Below are 24,626 nucleotides of genomic sequence, written 5' to 3' on the forward strand. Positions count from 1 at the left end.
CCAGGTCTACTGGAAAACCTATTCTGGACAGAGACATTGGCATAGTAAAAAGCTTTCTTTTAGAATCATCTGAGGGGTTTAGCAAAGAAAGTTAATATAAGTAAGATAAATCTAAATTTCCAATTCAGGAAACTTTAGAGAAAACCCACCTCCCTCCATAAAACCCCTACAGCAATAAACACAGTCACACTCACATATGTATATGGGGTGGACAGGGAGAAAGCAAAAGTGATAGGGTTGGGGTCAGGGTAGATCAGTGGCTTTCCAATGGGAATATTTGTCCCCCAAGGAACACTGATATGTTGTGGGGCTTTTTGGTTGTCACTATTGGAGAGAAAGAACTTAAGGAATATCATTGTTAGGGCCCAATGATGCTACTAATTGTCCTACTATATTCGTGCTGCCCCCACAACAAGGAAGTATCCAGCCTCAGATGTCAATAGGGCCAAGGTGGCAAACACTTATTAGGATAGATAGATGACATAGATATAGATAATATAGATAGATATAGATATAGTAAGTGGATATAAGAAGTAAAAATGGTAAAACTTTAGGTGTTAGGTATAGATGATAATTAAACTCATTTATATAATGAAAACTACATAATTGCATTTATCAAATTATAATCACATTATATTTTATTATGTAACAATTACAATATCAAAAACTAAAAACCCAAATTCCAATAATCTGTGGAAACTTTTGAAACCACTTATTGTAAAACAGTCATGTGAGACCCCGTATGCCTGTAGGGGAGCTCAGGATCAAGTGACACATTTGACTGATATAGCACAGAGGTGTGTAGTTAGAAAACTAACAGATCATAGATTAGATTTTTTGACATTCACAGGGAAATATCCCAAGAAATACATACATGTCGAGGGAGTCATTGCTATACCTACAATTCTGATATAGACAAAGGAATACTTTGAGTCCATGATATGGATTATTTTACTCTCTGTTTCCATATCTGCAAAATCAACCATTCCTTTTTTCGCAGTGTTGCTGGGAAAGATAAATGAGAATTAAATATTTCAGTGTTTTTATGGCATTTGGAAATATCCCTCAAATATCACTTACATGTTTGTTCTTTTTTAAATGGTTAGAGTATGTTATTTGAACTGGGTTATCTTACATATATACATATAAATGCTTTTGTGTGACTTAACTTCTTGGTTAAGGTTATGATAATGAATAGATCAAGTAGTGTGTTATCCAGGTAACTGTCCCCAGTTCCCTTGCCCTGCCAGGTCCCAATTCCACACCTAAAGTTGGACCATGAATGTGTTGTTCTTTTGGATAACTGATTTCTACCTCACTAAAATATTTAATAGAATTTTTATCTAAAACCAAAGTATTTCCTCCTCCCCACATGCATTTTCATTATAACTGACATATCCTAAGTTGTAACATATCAAGTATAGATTCTTTGAGGAATCTAGGACAGTTTGAGGAAATTGAGCTGATGTGGAGGAAGTGGAGTCGCCTGAATTGGTTTTGCATAATGCAAGTTCATTCCCTTTGGATAAAGGAATCAGCTCTACTTTAAGGACAAATTGTCTTCAGGTTACTGTTACACAACAGCATGATGAAATACACAGACGATAGCTAGTTGGCTAGACATAGGTTGAGGTATGTAGATTCGAAGATGCTGTTTTAAGTCAGCTGGACAGTATAACCACAAGAACCTCTCTGTACTATGTTATCTAGCATACAACACACGCAAATAAAAGTATAATGAAGTAAAAATGTATAGAAAGATACCTAACAAACAGCTATTATAAAAAATGTATGTCAAAATAGAATGAGGATGTCAGGCTTAAGTAAAAGAATTAATGGTTTAAAAAATTGTATTAATGCCTCCTTAGAATGAATGAAGGAAGGAAGGAAGGAAGGGAGGGAGGTAAGGAAAAAGATTGCTGAATACAAGGAAAGTAGCAGTGTCAGGTCTATGAATGGGCTATAAGAAAACAAATAGAAAAATACATTATAACATTAAATTTTAAGCATGTTACAGGAAATTCACACTTACCTCACAGAGAACATTGCTTATAAGATTGCGAACTTCTTACACCTATCATATACCCAAGCACATCCTTTCTTATTTCAGAAATACTCAACTACTGTTAAGAAACACTATTTAATGAATGGAATAAGAAGCAATACAGATTTTGGTTAGATGAAAGGCTAAAGAAAAAAAACATTTCATTGGTTAGTGCTGACTTCCTCACATAAGGGAGGATAGAAGCTTCCTCTCACCAGCTTTAAATGTCCCTGGAAAGCATCATTTTACTTTCCTACAGTTTATTCATGCAATTATGATTTTTCAATGATATGCTCGTTGAGAAAACTTTATTTGCTTCCTGTTAATTGACTGGAAATTGAACATGCTGTACATCGTACTAACAGCAAAAACTGAGAACTTAAGCAGATCCTAACGTCCAAAATTTGCCTTTGACTTCTCAATGTAGGTGGAGTTTCCCTTTTGCTCATCACAATTCAGGAGCAATTTACATTTATACATCAGTTTAAATAATTATTTATTAGGGTATTTTCGAGAAGGGAATGAGAAGTGTTTAAAACCACTAAATGACTGAGGATTTGGTAGGACATCAAACTAGAAACTGAGCAACTACAGTTTCATAATTTTGCCATTATTTTTATTTTACTTTCCTGACTCTTCAGTTAGGATTCATTGTCCCTCAGTTTTGACCTTCATATTATCAAGTATTTATATGGGACACAAATTTACATAAGCTATATGGCACTGACATTTCAAAACTGCTTATTAGCATTTGTGAAAATAATTTGGACACACAATCTGAAGAAAAGGGAGAGCTGGCCTCTTCTGTCATGCCTTATCCTCAGTGGAATTCACACAGAGGTGAAAATCACAAATGGCCATCCTGCTAGGCTTTGCCACAGAATGCAAGTGGTACCTTGCACATATTACCAAATATTTGGATGTTGGTATAAGATAAGACCACACGAATATTCTGTTTACCTGTGATGAAACCTCTGTCTTAGTTCCCCCATGTGCTTCATAACATGGCAAAATGAGAACAATTTACAGGTTCTTTTCCTCCTCTGAGACTCTCCCTGAGGACATGCCAAGCAATTTCTTGATTATCCCCAAAGCACTGGAAAGCATGACAGAATGCAGGGGAGGGTGTTTATTAATGGCCTAGAACAAAGTGCATTCACCCGTGATTAGATGTTGTGTTTGTGTATGACATTCCTATGTTTTATTCTCTATTAACTTTCTGTTTTCTCTCCCATTTTGTTGTTAATTTTATGGGTTCAGTTGATGAGGCTGTGGCGCCCAGTTGTTTAGTCAAACATCAGTCTACATGTTGAGAAGATACATTTTAGATGTGATTCACATTTAAGTCAATAGACTTTGGGTACAGCCAATTACCCTCCAGAATGTGGGCGGAGCTCAGCCAATCAGTTGAAGGCCATGAAGAACAAGGACTGAGGTCCCCCTAAGCAAACGGAATTCTGCTCCAGATGACAATATAGAAGTTCAACCTTAGTATCCCACCTCTGTGCCCCAACTGCAGTATCCACTCTTGCAGTGCCAGCCTCCCCACAGATGGTGTCTTGCCAGTCCCAACAATTACATGAGTCTGTTCCTTAAACTCTCCCTCTCTCTCATTTTATATATATATATACACATATATACAAAAATATATATACATATATGTAGTATATATATATTATATACATATGCATATGTATATAATACATATATACATAAAATATATACTTACATACATATGCATATACGTAAAATATATACTTACATAAAACATGGGAACATTTAATTTACACAAAATATTCATACATAAAATATATACATATATAAATATAAATAAATATTCATGTAACTACAATACACATATAAATTTCTCTTTTAGTTCTATTTCTCTGGAGTGTCTAATCTTACTAACACAACCACATAGGGAAGTTGATTAATATATTTATCTGTGCAACAATGTTGTCAGTTTTCCCCCAGTTCTAACATGGTCTCCTTAAATGAAAGACACAATGAAGTCACTTTTAAACACTGTGCCATTGCATCATTTAAATGACTAAATACACTAGAAATAGTATGTTATGTATATCATTTTTGTCTCTTAAATATTTTTGATTGCCTTTCTTTTCTTTTTGACCACAGGGAAGGGAATTAATTACTTCTACATCTCATTCTCAACTCACAGTGAATTGCCATCTGTTTAGGTCTTTTCTCTCATTTATATTTGCTTTTATTACATTCCAATATTTCTTGTTTTTCATCATGTCCAGTGCTCACTCCAGGATCCTGTCTGCCTTCACACATATCCTCCTGTACTTGTTATATATTCTGCATGATCAATATATCCTGCAAAATGTAATATTTTATGTACATATTGTAAGAAAAGAAAGATTGCTTAGGTTTTTATCAGGGCAAGATCTGCTAATAAACAGAGCTTGAACAGACTGTTAAGAGAGTTTGATTCTTCATAATCTACTCAGATCCTGGCCATTTTGGGGAATGTGGGAACAATTATCTCTCAAGATCGCATGATATCATAATAAATGAGGCTTGCATAACAATAGTTACGCAAGCTGTTTGTACAAGAGTATAAAGCGAGAGCTCTGGGGCCACCCACTGAGGCCTCACCCATGGGGGGGAGGCCCTGCCCAGGACCACTCTCCCACCAAGGCTCCAGGCAGCTGTTATCAGGGGCTCCCCAGCTAGTGCAGCTCTGATGCTGTCTGCTGGGTCTGGTATAGTTTTTATTCTTGCTTTCATTTTCCACTTTCAAAGTATTTCTCTTAACGCTTTGCAATAAACATTATATTTAATGTATTATCATGTGCAGTTTCAATTCTGCCTTTTCAGATCCTTTGAACCTTACCTTGAGCAAAACACATATGTTTTATTGTGTAATTTTGCTATAACTTCTGTTGTTGCACTTTGAGTCATTTAACGGTTTGTGATGTATATGTATTGTGGCATTTTTTTTGCTTCTTTCTTCCTTAAAGTCAATAATATATAACAAGTTTTCATGGATCTATTCTTTATTGGTAGCTGTCTCCATCTCAGTCATGACCAACACTGTTACAACATAGAGTCCAATGAGAAGCCTTGACTTGCTGTTTTATATGTATGTTGTAAACAAAATTATCCATGATGTACATCACATATCTGCTCCTGTGTGTGTGTGTGTGTTGATATACATGTAGATCCGTCTACACCTCCACATATAGCCACACATAGGCACACAGAACAGTAAAGATCTCTTGGTAAAAGAAAACAATGCATTTTATGCTGTAAAATAATTCCCATTGGTTATGCCAATATCCTCTTCCACTAACAGACAAGGTACTTGAGTTATTCATCTGTGATAGGACCTGTATTATGTTTTTTCTTGTTAATTGGATCATGTTGTAAAATGTGTGTTTCTATTGTTGACTTTCCCCTTTATTTTTGGTTTGAATCTGGGCATATTAAATAAGTGAAACAACTTCATATGAAAATAATTAAAAGTAATAAACTTCACATATGTAAAGTATAAAATTTGATGTTTTTCACAAGTATATGCATCTAAACCATCATCAAAACAATCAAGGTAGTGGACATATCTGTCACCCCCCCCCCAAGTTCTGTAGTATCTATATAATATCTCCATTCTACACCTTTCTAGTCTGAAGAGCCTTAACTTTGATTTCTTTAACTGTTTATTTTGGAATAACTATAGAATTACAAGATTGAAAAAAAAAGTGGAGCCCGGAGAGTTCTTGTGTCCCACTTAGTTTCCCCTGGTGGTAACAACTCATTTACTTTTTCATTTCTAATATTGCAGGTCCGCTGGTAATTGATTCTTTCAGCATCTGTATATGTGAAAAATCTTATTTTGCATTCCTTCTTGAAAGCTCTTTTTCTGGGTACAGAACTCTAGGTTAGCAGTTATTTTGTTTCTGGGCTTTCATGATGTTGCCCCTTTTCTTCTCACCTGCAGTGTTTCTGATGTTCAATATGTTTTCTGTTCCTCTGTAGCCAAGTATCAATTTTCTTTGACTGCTTGAGGTTTTTATTTATCATGGGCTTCTAGCGATTTGATTATGATGTGTCCCCAGGTAGTTATGTATATATTTTGTAATCTGAAGTTGGTTGATTTCCTTGAATAAGAGAGTTTTTAATTTTTATCGTATTTGGAAAATTTTCACCTACATTTGCTTGGAATAATTTCAATGTTCCTCTTCTTTGGGGAGTTCAAACACATGTATTCTTGGTTGCTTAAAGTTGTCTCCCAGTTTATTAGTGCCTTTTTCATGTCTTTGCTTCTTTAAACTTCTGTGTTTCATGTTGATACTTCATATTGCTCTTTAGAATCACTAATCATTTCTCTGTAACGTCCAATGTGTTGTGAGTTCAATCTCATGTATCCTTCATCCTGAGCATGGTGTTTTTATCTCTAGAAGTTCTTTTTTAAAATACTCTCCATGCCTCTAAAATACTCTCCATTGCTTTTTGAAATGATGATTATACTATTAGAATAACCATTTCTTTGTCTTTGTTTGATATTTCAAACATATGTCACTTTTTGGTCAGTTTCAATGGAATGGTCATTCTATTTATTCTGAATTATGTTTTCTGTTTCTTTGCAGCCCTTTAATAGTAGAATGAATCCCATTCATTACAAATCCTTCATTTGTGGATGCAGGAAAATTTTATATTTTATGAATATTCTTGAACTTCGTCCTAGGATATAGTTATTTGGAAATAGTTAAATCCTTTCAGATATTGCCTTTATAATTTCTGAGGTAGGTGCAGAGCAGTGCTCATTTAGGGCTAGTTTCTCTCCTGAAGAGAGGACCTTCTTGAGTACTCTACCCAAGGCCAAAGAAAAGACCATCTGAAAGGATTAAAAACAGCAGTGTCCAGAACTCAAACAGAGACAGGATTCTGTCAAAGCATTACAGAGACAGTAGAAAAATTCCTAATTCATGGGGCCTTGGGTAGCTTAGATCCCCTCAGCATTGCTCATTTCCATATCTTAGAATCCTAAAATATTATGAGCCCAGCAATCATAGCTCTCCTGTAATCAAAAATAGATTAAATCACTCCTCAACTAAAAAACCCCATTTTTTATCCTCAGAATAAGAGGCAAGTGTTACAACGGCCTATATAATCCAAGGTCAAAACTATGTTACAAGTTGCATTCTCTCTCCTATTTCCTAATCACATTTTATGCCCTAACCACATTTGATTGAGACACAATGGTAATAATGTCCTTTAGAAACTGATGCCTTGCTGGGTCTTCCTCCCGGGAACATTCTCCCCTCTAGATGTCCACTTGGTCCACTGACTCAATGTCCAAGTGCTTTCTTAAATGTCATCTTCATAGAGGGCCCTGATGCCCTTCAAGTTTAACCCTCCATCTTGACTACTTGCTCTATTTCCTATTCACATATTACTCAGTCAAACTTATCATAAGATTCAAACCATTTCTCATTTTACCTATTTCCTGTAAAGCCCGTAATGAGAGTATTAGGGTTGTTAAACTTAACAATATGTTTATTTCCTTGAATGAATCCATTTATGTACTATCTATCAGGCATCTTTTTTTTTGCATGTGTGTTTTTTATGGTTAAGCAGTACATGTAAAATTGTGAATGGGATGAACAGAGTCCAGGATTTATAAAAATAAATGTTTAGTGGAAAAGATATACACACTGGCTACATATATGGGGGAACATGTATGAATGGCACTTATTTTGAGACTAAATATTGGCTAATATCTGAAGTATGAACAGGAATCATCCGTTTATTAGGGAGAGTATTTGGTTTGCAAGTAATGACTAATTTTCTTAATTTCTATCCTTATCACACACACATTGATTTTTCCCCATCCCATGGAGGTAACAGTACAAAGCTAAAGCAATGCCAGTTATTACACACATCGTGTCATACATAATTGATTGCTAATGTATTCTATAGTGAATTTTAAATAACGTAATTACACACTTTCTCCAAGTTCTAAGTGGGACATTTTTTACCTTTTTGCCTTCATCCTGTAATCACGGGTATTACCAATGTGTAAAATAAAGAGGCCATTTTAGCAGTACCAAAGGGATCGCTGGATTTGGGCTAGACATATACAAAGAGGAAAGTGCCGTGGAATATGACTACCATGGTCAGGCGGTATCTGCAGGTGGAGAAAGCCTTGTGCCTGCCCACTGCACGATTTCTCCTGAGACTGGCCACAAGGACGGAAATATAACGGAAGGGGAGAAGGGTGAGGGGGATAAAGGGCACAGTAATTGACAATCACAATACAAGTTGGTTATGCGGACAGTAGTACAGCATGGAGAATATAGTCAATGGTTCTGTAACTTATTTCTGTGTTGCTGGATACTAGCCACACTTGAGGGGGTGATGATTGAATAATATGGCTAACTGTGTTGTACACATAAAACCAATATAAGATTTTACATCAATGACACTTCAATTAAAAAAAGAGAATATAAGCCACAAGGACTATTAGAAGAGATGACACCAAATTAAAAGATGAAAAGATCAGAATTATCAATTTAATTTCACATGGTCTGAGCAGAGCAGAGATTATCAGTGGGAGACTATCACAGTAGAAGTGCCTGATGACATCATAGCCACAAAATGATGAAATGAAAATTTTTGATAGTCAGCAAGGACAAATATACACTGTATAGATAGGGTACTGCCACCAGCAACTGACACAATCTTTGTGACATGATGACCGTGTAGAACAGAGGGTGACAGATGGCCTCATTAGCAGTCATAGACCATTGCTGACAGAATGAAAAGTTCACTAGTGATAAACATACTGAAGAAAGTGAGTGGGTGGCAAACCAATTATAAGAGATTTTCGGTTATCTATAGCAAAATTTGCTAGCATTTTGGGTTCTACAACTTTTGAGTAACTAGATCAGTAAAAGCCAAGTGACTGAGGAAAAGCACATGGGTTTTTGCAGCCTAGGGTCTAACTCGGTGAGGATGATCAGGCCCAAGTTACCCACCACTACAACCGTGTAAACAGTGAGGAAGAGACCAAAGAATGGAGGCTGAAGTTCAGGGACGTCTGTGATTCCATTAGAATGAATTCACTCAACATCGTTAGATTGTGTTTGTCCATCAAAGCCATGTACTGAGGATAAAGATAAAACTATCATTAACTTTCATGACATACGACTGAGATTATCATTGTAATATGTGAGTAAAGACTGATCTCTTTCATTTATGTTATTTTGTTTAATCGGCTCCTCCAACACCTGGCAGCTCAATTCTCTCTCTTTTAGGGCAGCTAAGATCTTGCCAGTGTCCTCAGATAGGACAGCAAAGGTACAAACAACAAAAGTAACAATAGACAAATTGGACTTTATCAAAATTTTAAAAGACAAGCAAACTTTTACAAAGGAAGAACATTATGAAAGAATAAAGAGATGACCCACACAATGGAAAAAACTATATACAAATCATATACCTGTTAAGGGTCTGGTATGGTGAATATAGAATGGACTCTTACAATTCAACAGCAAAAGACAATTTAAGCTAAAAATTAAATAGGTGAAATACTTGAAAAGTCGTATGTCAGAGAAGATATATAAATGACCAATAATCTCATGAAAAGTTGTTCAACGTCTTAGGGAAATGGCAATCAAAAACCACAATGAGGTATCACTTCACACTCCATAATGGCTACAAAAGAAAACAAAATTGCAAGTACTAAAAAGAGTTGGAGAGATTAAAACCTTTGTAAATTCTTTCTGGGAATATAAAATGGTACACCTGCTATGAAAACAGTTTGATGATTACTCATAAGGTAACCATTGAATTACCAAAATGACCCCAAATTCCACTCCTAAATAAATACCCAGAAGCATTGAAAGCCACAGGTGTTCACATAAAAACTCACAGCAGCATTTATTCATAATAGTCAAAAGGGAAATAGCCTAAGTGTCCATCAACTGATGGATAACAAATGAGGTCTATCCCCACAGTGGAATATAAACAAGCCATAGGAGGATTGATGTATTGATACATGCATAAAAATCTTTAACCATGCTGGGTGAAAGAAGCCAGGTATGAAAAACCACATATTTTACATAGTGCACAGTTCCATTCTATGAAAATACCCAGAATAGGCAAATCTGTAGAGACAGAAAGCAGATTAGTTGTAACTTGTTCAGGAACACTGAATTAATTCTCAAGAGACAATACACATGAGCACTTATTTTTAATGGACATAAAAAAACATTTAAATCTCGTGGAATAAATGACTTTCTTGATCATACTGATTTTAAGAGTTAGGCGATTTCTTACCGTTTTACTTCTTTTTTCCAACACCAATATGCGTAGTATGCAGGGAATATGTGTTTCAAATGTGTTCTCTCAGGAACTCCTTTTCCATCTCCTATAGTATATTTTGATGAATACAAATATTTCTTTTGGATAAAGTACAATTTACTTATGCTTTAGTGTTATTATTTTTTATATTCTGTTTAAGAAATCTTTGATTATCTGATATCAAGAAGATATGATTTCATTTTTCTTCAAGAAACTTTTTGTTTTTTCACATATATTATTAGTATCTAACATTTTCTGTCCATAAAACATAATGTAGGAAATACATATTTTCTTTAATATTTGTAGATGCATAGCTCACAGGTACATACATTTTTCTTAATAATTAAAAATAAACTGCAAAAGCATTAGTGATATTTATCCTCACAGGACTACATATATCTGTATGTACATACGCATCTTCTGAATTATTTTTATTCATATTTGATTGGCCTCACAAGTAATTTAGTCCATAATTCCATAATTCTGGTCTCAGAAAACAATCCAGTATCTCCATGATATAAATAAGTTCATTTAATATTACAAAATGGTAAAAATAAATAAAAAATAAGGACATTTAGGGAGGATTATGTAGGAAATACTTATTTGTAGAAGACATGACAGGTGTGTAAATTGCTACATATCACGCTGTGTTCACCAGAAATATATCATAGTCCAAATCATTAGATCACCTCCTTCTGCTGCTTCTTAGTAGCACCAGCAAATTGAATTGATGCAGTCAAACCATGTATCCTAATCAAAACAGTACTCACTCATCTGAACCAAATTTGTGGAAAGTCAGCCATCCAAAAAAGTGGTAACCACCAATCTATCAGACAGGAGACCTCATATGCAAGGATACAAACACAACAAGAACATGACTTTTAAGCAAGAATTCTTATTTCTCATAGAGATAAGGAAGACATGAAACATTAGAAAAGAAAGCAGGTATGAAGCAAGATCAAACTGATAGGAAAAATCTAAGTAAAAGCCTGGTAGCTTCTATAGCAGGTCACAAAAAATTTAGCTCAACTGATATTCAACTCTTAGAGATAGATAAATGGACTGATGTAGACAAAATTAGGTGCTGCACTGATCTTCTGGGTTGTTGAAATTCCGACTATGTTGAGTTAATAGACTCTCGAGGGTTCATATGTGGATGTAATGACACTAATGAGAAAAGAGCAGAACACAAAGATACCCACATGAAATGGGGACATTTGAGCGAATTCAACTGACTGATGACTTCAAATAATTCAATACACTGAGCAACCTTTAAATTAAGGGTGTTTTATCACACCTCAATGAAACATGAAGGCTAATGGTGAACAATGTGTTTACAGAAAAACACATATATATATATACACATGAATATGTAGACATGGAAAATTTGTTCTAATAGCTGAGAACAACACAAGCAACATTTTTAACTCAAATTCTGGGTGAGCTGTTCTTCATCACTCCACACAAGTCCACACTCTTGCCTGGTGATATAGTCTATTGTCTCCTAACCCATTCTACTGTACTAAATTTTACCTGATTATTATGTTTACAATTCATTTTTTTTCTCTCAAGGAATGAAAATAATTGTGGCTTGTTCACTAAGTATTTAGAGCACTTAGAAGTATGACATAAAAATACTTAAAAGTCAACCTCTAAATGTATTTTGGACTCATTTATTTCTGCTTTTCCCTCTGAGAGAACACAACACATAACAGCATTTAATGTAGATAACCTAATCATGGGAACCACATATTGTAAAGACCTTAAGAAATTAAGAAACAGTATTGCATAATTTTTTACATATCCTATCTAGAGCATATTTTACATCTTTGTTTCTCAAGCTATAGATCAAGGGATTTAACATGGGGATAACTAGGGCATAAAATATGGAAGCCACTTTATCGGTGTCAAAGGAATGACTGGACTCAGGTTGCACGTACATAAATATCAAAGCCCCATAGAACACTGTGACCACTGTCAGGTGAGACCCACAGGTGGAAAAAGCCTTGTGCCTTCCCTCAGCAGAGTTTATTCTGAGAATGGCTGCAAGGATGAGCATATAAGATGCAAGAACTATAAGAAGAGAGGAAGTTAAATTACAAACTGAGAAAATCACAATGATCAATTCAATCTCATGTGCATTTGAGCACAGCAAAGATACCAAGGGGAGACAGTCACAGTAGAAATTATTGACAATATTATAGCCACAGAAGGAAGAATTAAAAATCTTTACAGTGACTAGAAGAGAAACAAATGTGCTGTAGACATAAGGGACTGCCACCAGCCCCTGACATACCCTTTTGGACATGATGACTGGGTACAGCAGAGGGTTACAGATGGCCACATAGCGGTCATAGGACATTGCTGACAGGATGAAAAGTTCACTAACAATGAAGACAGTGTAGAAAGCTCCCTGTGTGGCACAAAAGTAATAGGAGATTGTATTTTGTTCCACAACAAAACTTACTAACATTTTGGGTGCCACAGCTGTTGAATAACCGAGGTCAGTGAGAGCCAGGTGTCTGAGGAAGAAGTACATGGGGGTCTGGAGCCTGGGGTCCACCTTGGTGAGGATGATCAGGCCCAAGTTGCCCAGCACTGAGATCGTGTAGATGGTGAGGAAGAGCCCAAATAAGGGGGCCTTCAGCTCAGGGTGGTCTGTGATCCCCAGGAGGATGAATTCACTCAGCACTGTTAGATTGTGGTTTTCCATCCAGGTCTGCTGGAAAACCTATTCTGGACAGAGACATTGGCATAGTATAAAGCTTTCTTTTAGAATCATCTGGTGGGGTTTTAGTGTACAAAGCTAATATAACTAAGGTAATTCTGAATTTCCAATTCAGTATACATTAGAGTAAACCCACCTCTTTCAATAAAATCTATACAACAATCAAACACACACTCACACTCACACATGTACATATATAGAGAGGGTTGGGGGAGAACGTGACAGCGATATAGGGTTGGGGACAGGATAGATCAGTGGTTTTCCAGGGGGAAGATTTGTCCCCCAAGGAACACTGGTATGTTGTGGGGCTTTTTGGTTGTCACTATTGGGGTGAGGGAACTTAAGGAATATCATTGTTAGCCCCCAATGATGCTGCTAATTGTCCTACTATATTAGTGCTGCCCCTCCAACAAGGAAGTATCCAACCTCAGATGTCAATAGGGCCAAGGTGGCAAACACTTATTAGGATAGATAGATGATACAGATATAGGTATAGACACATATATTAGATAGATATGAGAAACAAGTTTTTAAGTGGCAGAACTTTTGGTATTAGATACAGATAATGTTGAATCCTCTGTCTTTTATATAATGACAATTACATAATTAAATTTACAAAATTACAATCATGTTTTATATTATCAATTTCATAATAAAAAATTTAAAACAGAAAGTCCAATGATCTGTGGAAACATTTAAACCCATTTATTGTAAAACATAGTCCCTTATGACTGTAGGTAATACAAAAGGAAACAACACATTTGGGTGACAAACTCATAGTAGAGATTATTTGTCATTCACAGGAAAATATTCCAGGAAATATACATATGTAGAGGGAGTCACCGCTATATCTATAATTCTGGAATAGGCGAAGGAATACTATGAGCAAACGATGCACCATCTTACTCTCTTTTTCCATATCTGCAAAATCAAACCTTCTTTTTTTTTCCAGGGCTGCTGGAAAGATAAATGAGAATTAAATGTTTCAGTGTTTTTCTGGTGCCTGCAAATATCCCTCACACAGTGGATATTGTTTTGTTTTTTTTTTCATTTTTTTTAAGTGGATAAAGTATGTTGTTTGAAATGAATTTTTACTGATATTTACTCTGAACCCAAGTATTTGCCTTCTTATTTCCAAAATGTTGGACTGCTGTTAGGAAATTCTACTTAAAGGGATGGAATAAGAAGCAATACCAATCTTGGTTTGATGAAAAACGAAGGAAATAACATTTCATTGGTAAGTGCTGACTTCTTGAAATAAAGGTGGATAGAAGCTTCTTCTCACCAGCTTTAATTGTCTATATAAAGCATCAAATTGTATGTGTTTTCTGTCAGATTCCACTGGAAACATGTACATTATTCCATCACCATCAAACTGAGAACTTAAACCTCTCCTAACCTTCAAAAATTGCCTTTCACTTCTCAATGTAGGTAAGTTCCTCTTTTACACATCAATATTCAGAAATAATTTACATTTATACATTGATTTAAATAATGAATTATTAAGATATTTTTGAGCAAAGGAATACGATCAGTCTACTGTCACTAAATGACTGAGGATTTGCAAGGACATCAAACTAGAAACTGAGTGACTACTATTTCATAAATCTGCCATTATTTTTATTTTGTACTCCTGACTGTTCAGTCAGGCTCTGTCACCTCTCAGTTGTGACCTCCATCATTCATATGATGACATATTTATGGGACATGAATTCACGTAAGCAATACGGCACTGACATTTCGAACAGTATCAGATTTTCAGAAAATATTGGACAAATAATCGCAAGGAAAAGGAGAACAGGCCTACTCTGTCATGAATTATAAACTATAGAATGAACACAGAGGTGAATCACAAATCCTTATATTTGCTGTGCTTTGGCATAGAATAAAAAGTGTTATCTTGCAAATGCCACCAAAACTGTTTGGACACGGGTATAACACAGCACCACGTGAGGTATTCTGCTTACCTGTGATGAAACCTCTGTCTTGGTTCCCCCACGTGCTTCAGAACGTGGCAGAGGAAGAACAATTTATGGGCTCTTCTCCCCCTCTGAGACTCTCCCTAAAGCGATGCCAAGCAATTTCCTGATTATCCCTGAAGCATTTATTAGTTTCATCGAATTCAGGGGAGTCTGTTTATTAATGGTCTAGAGCAATTTGTATTCACCTGTGAGCTGGATATTTTGTTTGTGTAGTATTACATTTATACGTTTTATTCTTGATTCACTTTGTTTTCTCCCCTTTTTGGTAGTTAATTTTTGAATCCACTTGGCTAGGCTATGATGTCCAGTTGTTTAGTCAAAACTCAGTCTAGATGACATGAAGATATTTTTAGTTGGTTCACATTTAAATCAATAGATTCCGAGTACAGACAATTATCCTCCAGAATGTGGTGGGCCTCATCCAATCAGTTGAAGACCTTAGAACAAAGACTGATTTCTCCCAAAGAAAAGGAATTTGCTCCAGACTGCATAATCGGAATTTACCTTAGTTTTCCACTTTTGTGTCCCAACAGCAGTACCCACTCTTGCAGTGCCAGCCTTCCCTCAGGTGTTGCCTTGCCAGTTCCAACAGCTGCAAGAGTTTGTTCCTTAAAATAACCCTTTCTCTCTGTCTTATATATAGGCTACATGCACATATATATAAAAATAATATAAAACATGATGTAATTACAAAATTTGTACATAAATATTTATATAAATACATATACAAATAAATGTACATAAATATAAATAACTATTGCTGAAACTAAAATATGTATATAAATCTCTTGTTGGTTCTCTTTTTTAGACTATCTTTATTAACATAATCATATAGGGAACTTGACTGATATATGTGCAACAAACTTGTCAGTATTTTTCCAGTTCCATCATGGTTTCCCTCAATTGGGTGACACAATGGAGTCTTTTATAAACACTGTCCTATTGCATAATTTGAACATACACATGAACTAAATAATGTATTATGTATGTAATGTGTTGTCTTCTCAAATTTTTCTGATTATTTGTCTCTTTGACCCTAAGGAAGGAATTAATTACTCCTGTTCCTCATCCTTAACTCACAGAATTATTATCCATTAGGTCTTCTCTGTCATTATGTTTGCCTTTATTGCATTTATATTTTTCTTGTTTTTCCATCATGTATAAGACCCACTCCAGTTATTCTTATCTGCCTTGGCACACAGCCTCCTGTGCTTGCTTTATGCCCTGCATTACCAACGTATTCTGCAGAAATGTAATATCTTACGTGCATATGTTTGGTTATGTTATTCTGCTATAAATTGAGTGGTCATATTTTAAGTTATTTAATGGTCTATGAGGTGTTCATGTTGTGTGTTTTTTTTCTTTCTTCTTTACAGTGAACAGTATATAACGAATTCCATGGATCTATTCTTTGTTGATAGCTATTTGTTTGTTTATACCTTCAGTTATCACTAACACTGCTACAACCTAGAGTTCACTGAAAAGCCTTGACTTGAATGGTAAAGTGTTGTCAACAAAATTATCCATGATGTACATTTCACGTCTGCCCCTGTGTACGTGTATGTTGATGTACACATAGATCCACCTACACATATACCCACACACAAGCACATACAGTAGACAGACCTTTTAGAAAAAGAAAATATAATGCATTTAATTTTGTTAACTATTTCAGATTGGTTGCACCAATATCCTCCTCCAGCCGCCAATGGATGAGGTTCTTAGATCTGCAAAAAATTACAGCACGTGTGTTGTATTCTTTCTTTCAATGGGATAATATTGTGAAATGTGTGATTCTATTGTTGACTTATTCCCCAGGTTTTGGTTTGAATTCTTGGCATGTTTAGTAATTATGTAGAAAAACTTCTTATAGGAATCATTGATAATAATAAACTGTGTGTAAAATCTGGTAAGTTTTGAAACATGTGTATCTGAAAAATCATCAAAATACTCAAGATAATGAACACATCCATCACCACCATGTTTCATAGTATCTGTCTACTTAATATTTCCATTCTACCACTTCCTAACCTATGATGTTCCAGGCCGTCTTAGGTTTGATGTTTTTAACTTTTATTTTGAAATAACTATAGAATTACAAAAAGTTGCAAAAACAGAGTCCAGAGAGTTCCTGTGTCCCATTTAGATTCCCCTAGTGGTAACAACTCACTTATATTTGATAAATGCAAATGTTTATTTTTAGATTTATTGCTATTAAACACCATTTAATGTTTGTTATTTTGTGACCCTCTTCAAGAAAACTTGGCTTATCCCAAGTCATGATTATTTCACTTTTCTTCTAGAAAAGATGTGACTTTTAACTTTCACATTTATATTCATAATAAATCTCAATTAATTGATTACATGATGTAGCTCAATGACTAAGGTACGTGTTTTATATAGGTGACCTCAATTAACTAGGTCAACTTGGGACAAGCTCTCCTTTTCTCACTACATGGCAGGAGAGTTTTGTTTTAAATCAAAGCTACATGTGTGAGTTTATATTTATTTTTGGATATCTCTCCTTATGTGCATGATGACATAATTTTATAAATAATCTACTTTATTAAAGGAATTGATATATATGTTTCTGGAAGTTCTTTATCTTTCTTCTAAGATATGCCCCTGTTATTGTAGATCCTTTGCAATTCTACACCATAAATTTTGATAACTATTTGGGTTTTAATAAAAGACAATTGGAATTTTGATTGCTATTGCAAAAAATCTATAGGAAAATTTGGGGAGAACTGACCTCATCACAATATTTATATCTTTCAATCAATGGACATGATATATTGCTACATGCATATGTTTTTAATAACTCAATAATTTTTTGTAGTTTCTAGTAATAAAGTTATGCAAATCATTTATTAGATTTTTCCCTGTGTATTTCACATTTTCTACTGTAATTGAGAGTTTAAGTTTCATTTCTACCGGTTTTTGCCAATTATAGCAAAATAATTTATTTTTTATATGCTGTCCTTCTATCTACTAACCTTGAAAAATTTACCTACGATTTGTAATGTTTGAGCTTGAAGGTTCTTTTAAAAAATCATTGATGTATAGTTGATAAAAATGCTGCTTTAGTTACAGGTGTACAATATTGTGATTTGTCAAATATACATTATGAGTTCTCACCAGTATAATTACAGTTACCATCTGTCACCATGCTAAGTACTTACAATGCTATTGACTGGATTCCCTATGCAGTACTGTTCATACCAGTGACTTATTTATTTTATAATTAGAAGTTGGTGCTTCTTTATTCCCTTCATCGATTTCACCCATTCCCCTCAACCACTGCCCCGCTGTCAACCACCAGTTTGTTCTCTGTATTTATAAGTCTACTTTTGTTTATTTGTTTTGTCTGTTCATTTGTTTAGTTTTTTAGATTCCACATGTAAGTGAGATCACATGGTATTAATCTCTCTGCATGATTTATCACATGTAGCATATCCTTTATAACCATCCATTTTTGTCACAAGCGACAAGATGTCATGTTTTTATGGTTGAGTAATATTCCACTCTATGTAGACCAAACCATCATTTCCATTTACCTACTGATGGACACTCAGGCTGTTTCCATATCTTACCTATTATCTTACCTATTGTAAAAAATGCTTCAGGAAACAGAGGAGTGCCTATCTCATTTTGAATTTGTGTTTTTGTTTTCATTGAGAAAATACCCAGAGGTAGAATTACTTGGTCATGTAGTATTTCTATTATTGATTTCCTGAAGAACCTTCATACTGTTTTCCAAGTGGCTCCCCCAATTTACTTATCCACCAGCAGTGCACAAGGATCCCTTTTTCTCCACATCCTTGCCAACATTTGCCTTTTTCTTGTGTTTTGTTAATAGCCATTCTGACTAGTGTGAGGTGGTATATCTCACTATGGTTTTCATTTTCATTTCTCTGATGACAAGACATGTTGAGCATCTTTCCATGTGCCTGTTGGTCATCTGTATGTTTCTGAAAAAACTTACTGGTCCTCTGCCCCCTTGGTTTTTAATTGGATTGTCTGTTTTTGTTTTTGTTTCTGGTGTTGCGTTGTCTGAGTTCTTCATCTATTTGGATATTATTCCCTTATTATTTATATCAAAAAGTTTGAGTATCTAATGTACACAGTTACGCCACATAAAAATAATAACACTTGTATTTCAGCTTCCCCAAGCATATATACATATTCACATATCATAATGTACCAGAAATCTGAGATACTGCTCACAACAAGGAAGGTAGAGTTAAAGTGTTCTTAAGACAGATATTTTGGTGTATTATTCACTGCTTTATAAATACTCAGCACAAGGACATGAACGTCCATCTTCTATATGTCAGAATGCCAGTATGATGGATTTTGAAGATGTGTAAGACACAAAAAAGTGTTTTATTAAAAGCCACAAGAAAAAATTATCTACTGGGATATCCTTTAAAAAGGACTCCCTTAAATTTTAAAGGTAATATTTCACAATGTGAGAACAGTGCTCTGGACATCAGTCTCTTTCCTTGAAACTTAAGGGCAAATTAAAGTCCATATCAGAAGGATGGTCATTACCTGAACATCTATAAGTTGAAAACAAACAAAAAATGTTTCTAGTCTTCTGTACAGTTTATTTCTTTTTTAATTTATTGAAATACAGTTTATATATAGTATTGCTTTCAGATGTACAACAGTGATTTTTGACAATTATATACATTAGTAAATGCTCACCATGATAATTGTAGTTACCAAGCATTTTATACTTTCATGCTTCCTAAAAGCTTATCATATATAAAAAACAGTTGTCTATAACCTAATTTCTATTTATTTGGGGGTTTAGCATAGATCTTTCCATAACTTACGCAGGGCACCTTTTACTTCTTTGTTCCTAAAGCTGTAGATCATAGGGTTCAGCATGGGTATTATCAAGGTGTAAAATACAGAAGCCATTTTATCAGTGTCAAAGGAATGACTGGATTTGGGCTGCACGTACATGAAGGACAGAGTCACGTACAATAACACTACCACCGCCAGGTGGGAGCCACAGGTGGAGAAGGCCTTGTGCCTGCCCTCTGCGGAGTTCATCCCGAGGACAGCCAGAAGGATCAGTGTGTAGGACACAAGGACTATCAGAAGGGAAGAAAGCAAGTTAAATGCTGAAAGGATCAGTATTATCAACTCGATTTCCCGTGTGCTTGAGCACAGCAAAGTTAACAAGGGGAGACAGTCACAGTAGAAGTGATTAATGACATAGCCACAGAAGGATGAAATAAAAATCGTTACAGTGACTAGAAGAGAAACAAACGTGCTGTAGATGAAGGGAACTGCCACGAGCACCCAGCACACTCTTTGTGACATAATGACCGTGTAGAGCAGGGGGTTACAGATGGCCATGTAGCGGTCATAGGCCATCACCGACAGAACGAATAGTTCATTAATGATGAACATATTGAGGAAAGCTAGCTGTGTGGTGCACCAATTATAGGGGATTGTGTGTTGATTAGCTAGAAAATTTACCAACATTTTGGGTCCCACAGCTGTTGCATAACCGAGGTCAGTGAGAGCCAGGTGTCTGAGGAAGAAGTACATGGGAGTCTGGAGCCTGGGGTCCACCTTGGTGAGGATGATCAGGCCCAAGTTGCCCAGCACTGAGATAGCATAGATGGTGAGGAAGAGCCCAAATAAAGGGGCCTGCAGCTCAGGGCGGTCTGTGATCCCCAGGAGGATGAATTCACTCAGAACTGTTAGGTTGTGGTTTTCCATCCAGGTCTACTGGAAAATCTATTCTGGATAGAGACATTGGCATAGTAAAAAGCTTCCTTTTAGGATCATCTGGAAGGGTTTTAGGGTATGAAACTATTATAAATAAGGTAATTCTAAATTTCCATTTCAGTGTACTTTCGAGTAAACCTACCTCCTTCAGTAAAATCTATACAACAATCAAACACACACTCACACTCACATATGTATATCTAGAGAGAGGGTTGGGGGAGAACGTGAAAGCGATAGGGTTGGGGACAGGATAGATCAGTGCTTTTCCAGTGGGAAGATTTGTCTCCCAAGAAACACTGGTATGTTGTGGGGCTTTTCGGTTGTCACTATTGCAGTGAGGGATCTTTAGGAATATTATTGTTAGCGCCCAATGATGCTGGTAATTGTCTTACTATATTAGTGCAGCCCCCACAACAAAGAAGTATCCAGCCTCTGATGTCAATAGGGCCAAGGTGGCAAACACTTATTAGGATAGATAGATGATACAGATATAGGTATAGACACATACAGTGAAGAGATATAAGAAACAAATTTTTAAGTGGCAGAACTTTCGTTAGTAGGTATAGATAATGTTAAACCCTCTGTCTTTTATATAATGACAATTACACAATTAAATTTACCAACTTGCAATCACATAATATAATATCGATTAATTTCATAATAAAAAATTCAAAACAGAAAGTCCAATAATCTGTGGAAACATTTAAAAGCATTTAGTGTAAAACATAGTACTTTATGACCATAGGTAATACAAATGGAAGCAACACATTTGGGTGATAAACAGATCATAGTAGAGATTATTTGTCATTCACAGGGAAATATCCTAGGAAATATACATATGTAGATGCAGTCACTGCTATACCTACAATTCTGGAATAGACAAAGGAATACTATGAGCAAATGATGTATCATCTTACTCTCCTTTTCCATATCTGCAAAATCAACCCTTTCTTTTTTTGCAGGGCTGTTGGGATAAATGAGAATTAAATGTTTCAGTGTTTTGTGGTGCCTGCAAATATCCTTCACGCAGTGGGTATTGTTTTTTTCTTTTTTCATTTTGGTTTTTAAGTGGATAGAGTATGTTGTTTGAAATGAATTTTTACATATGTACCTACAAATGCTTTTTTGTTACTTAATTTGTTGGTCTGTGTTACAATAATGAAGAGATCAAGTGGTGCGTTATCCAAGTAACTGTCCCCAGACCCTGCCCCCCCATATCCCAACTCCACAACTAAAATTGGACCATCAATGTGTTGTTCTTTTGGATAATTTATTTCTTCCTCACATAATATATTTAATAAAAATTCACCTTAAACTAAAATATTTCCTCCTGCCCATGTGTATTTTCATTATAACTGACATATACTCTGTTGTTTGCAAAACGCCAAGTATATATTGGAGGAGTCTAGAATAGTTTGAGGAAATTCAGCAAATTGGGAAGAAGTGGGGCCACCTGAATTGTTTTTTTTGTAATGATATTTCATAAAAATTCCCTTTGGATCCCCTACTTTAAAGGAAAAATTCTAAAGTTTTTTATATATATAAAAATATATATATAGTAATATTACACAACTGCAAGATGAAATGTACAGATGGTAGATAGATGAATAGATAGACATGATAGATGGATAGATGGATGTAGAAGTATTTAGATTCTGAGATTTTAATTTAACTTTGTCTTTACATTAAGGCAAAAAAGAACCCCTCTGTATTGTTACCTAGCATATCATACAGACAAATATAAGTATAGTGAAATAAAAATGTATAGAAATATCCCTAATAAGTAGCTAATTTTTTAAATGTATGTCAAAATAGAATGAGGATGGTGGGTTAAATTAAAAGCATTAATGGTTTAAAAATATAATATCAGTGCTTCCTTAGAAGGAAGGAAGATCCTGAACACAGGGAAAATAGCAGTGTCAGGAGTCTATGAATGAGAAATAACAAGAAAGCAAATAGAAAAATACATCATTTTAAGCATGTTTATAGTAAATCCACACTGATCTCACATGAAACACTGTTTATAAGATTGTGAGTTTCTGATAGCTACTCTGAACCCAAGTATTTGCCTTATTTCCAAAATGTTGGACTGCTGCTAGGAAATTCCACTTAAAGGGATGGAATAAGAAGCAATACCAATCTTGGTTTGATGAAAAACGAAGGAAATAACATTTCATTGGTAAGTGCTGACTTCTTGATGTAAAGGAGGATAGAAACTTCTTCTCACCAGCTTTAAATGTCTATATAAAGCATGAAATTATATGTGCTTTCTGTCAGATTCCATTGGAAACATGTACATTATTCCATCACCATAAACTTGAGAACTTAAATCTCTCCTAACCTTCAAACATTGCCTTTCACTTCTCAGTGTAGGTAAGTTCCTCTTTTTGCACATCAATATTCAGAAATAATTTACATTTATACATTGATTCAAATAATGAATTATTAAGATATTTTTGAGCAAAGGAATACAATCAGTCTACTGTCACTAAATGACTGAGGACTTGCAAGGACATCAAACTAGAAACTGAGTGACTACTATTTCATAAATCTGCCATTATTTTTATTTTGTACTCCTGACTGTTTAGTCAGGCTCTGTCGCCTCTCAGTTGTGACCTCCATCATTCATATGATGACATATTTATGGGACATGAACTCACATAAGCAATACGGCACTGACATTTCAAACAGTATTAGATTTTCAGAAAATATTGGACAAATAATCTCAAGAAAAAGGAGAACAGGCCTACTCTGTCATGAATTATAAACTATAGAATGAACACAGACACGAATCATAAATCTTTATATTTGCTGTGCTTTGGCATAGAATAAAAAGTGTTACCTTGCAAATGCCACCAAAACTGTTTGGACACGGGTATAACACAGCACCACGTGAGGTATTCTGCTTACCTGTGATGAAACCTCTGTCTTGGTTCCCCACGTGCTTCATAACGTGGCAGAGGAAGAACAATTTATGGGTTCTTCTCCCCCTCTGAGACTCTCCCTAAAGCGATGCCAAGCAATTTCCTGATTATCCCTGAAGCATTTATTAATTTCATCGAATTCAGGGGAGTCTGTTTATTAATGGTCTAGAACAATTCGTATTCACCTGTGAGCTGGATGTTTTGTTTGTGTAGTATTACATTTATACGTTTAATTCTTGATTCACTTTGTTTTCTCCCCATTTTGGTAGTTAATTTTTTAATCCACTTGGCTAGGCTACAATGTCCCATTGTTTAGTCAAAACTCAGTCTAGATGACACGAAGATATTTTTAGTTGGTTCACATTTAAATCAATAGATTCTGAGTACAGACAATTATCCTCCAGAATGTGGTGGGCCTCATCCAATCAGTTGAAGACCTTAGAACAAAGACTGATTTCTCCCAAAGAAAAGGAATTTGCTCCAGACTGCATAATCGGAATTTACATTAGTTTTCCACTTTTGTGTCCCAACAGCAGTACCCACTCTTGCAGTGCCAGCCTTTCCACAGATGTTGCCTTGCCAGGCCCAACAGCTGCATGAGTTTGTTCCTTAAAATGACCCTTTCTCTCTGTCTTATATATAGGCCACATGCACATGTATATAAAATAATATAAAACATTATATAAGTATTAAATGTGTATGTAAATATTTATATAAATACATATACAAATGAATGTATATAAATATAAATAACTATTCCCGGAACTAAAATATGTATATAAATCTCTTGTTGGTTCTCTTTTTAGAGTATCTTCATTAACATAATCATATAGGGAACTTGATTAATATTTGTGCAAGAAGCTTGT

At 35.2% G+C, this 24,626-nt stretch overlaps 2 protein-coding genes and 1 pseudogene across 2 annotated transcripts; all 3 read right to left on the reverse strand.

The window, feature by feature from the left end:
- Positions 1-6,776: 6,776 nt before the first annotated feature.
- On the reverse strand, positions 6,777-9,164 carry LOC108386527 (olfactory receptor 8K3-like; annotated as a pseudogene).
- A 2,982-nt stretch (positions 9,165-12,146) lies between these two features.
- Positions 12,147-13,088, reverse strand: LOC108386528 (olfactory receptor 8K3-like). The gene has a single exon (XM_036996785.2). It carries the CDS (start codon positions 13,086-13,088, stop codon positions 12,147-12,149), a length of 942 nt encoding a protein of 313 aa, XP_036852680.2.
- Positions 13,089-19,900: 6,812 nt separating this feature from the next.
- LOC118968073 (olfactory receptor 8K3-like) lies at positions 19,901-20,827 on the reverse strand. The gene has a single exon (XM_036996792.2). It carries the CDS (start codon positions 20,825-20,827, stop codon positions 19,901-19,903), a length of 927 nt encoding a protein of 308 aa, XP_036852687.2.
- Between the last annotated feature and the right edge of the window lie 3,799 nt (positions 20,828-24,626).

This window comes from Manis javanica, chromosome 11 (assembly GCF_040802235.1).
Source record: "Manis javanica isolate MJ-LG chromosome 11, MJ_LKY, whole genome shotgun sequence".
Classification (NCBI taxonomy): domain Eukaryota; kingdom Metazoa; phylum Chordata; class Mammalia; order Pholidota; family Manidae; genus Manis; species Manis javanica.

Bases quoted from the DNA above. Each gene is read 5' to 3' on its own strand.
- LOC108386528 (XM_036996785.2), bottom strand. From the start codon at position 13,088: ATGGAAAACCACAATCTAACAGTGCTGAGTGAATTCATCCTCCTGGGG.
- LOC118968073 (XM_036996792.2), bottom strand. From the start codon at position 20,827: ATGGAAAACCACAACCTAACAGTTCTGAGTGAATTCATCCTCCTGGGG.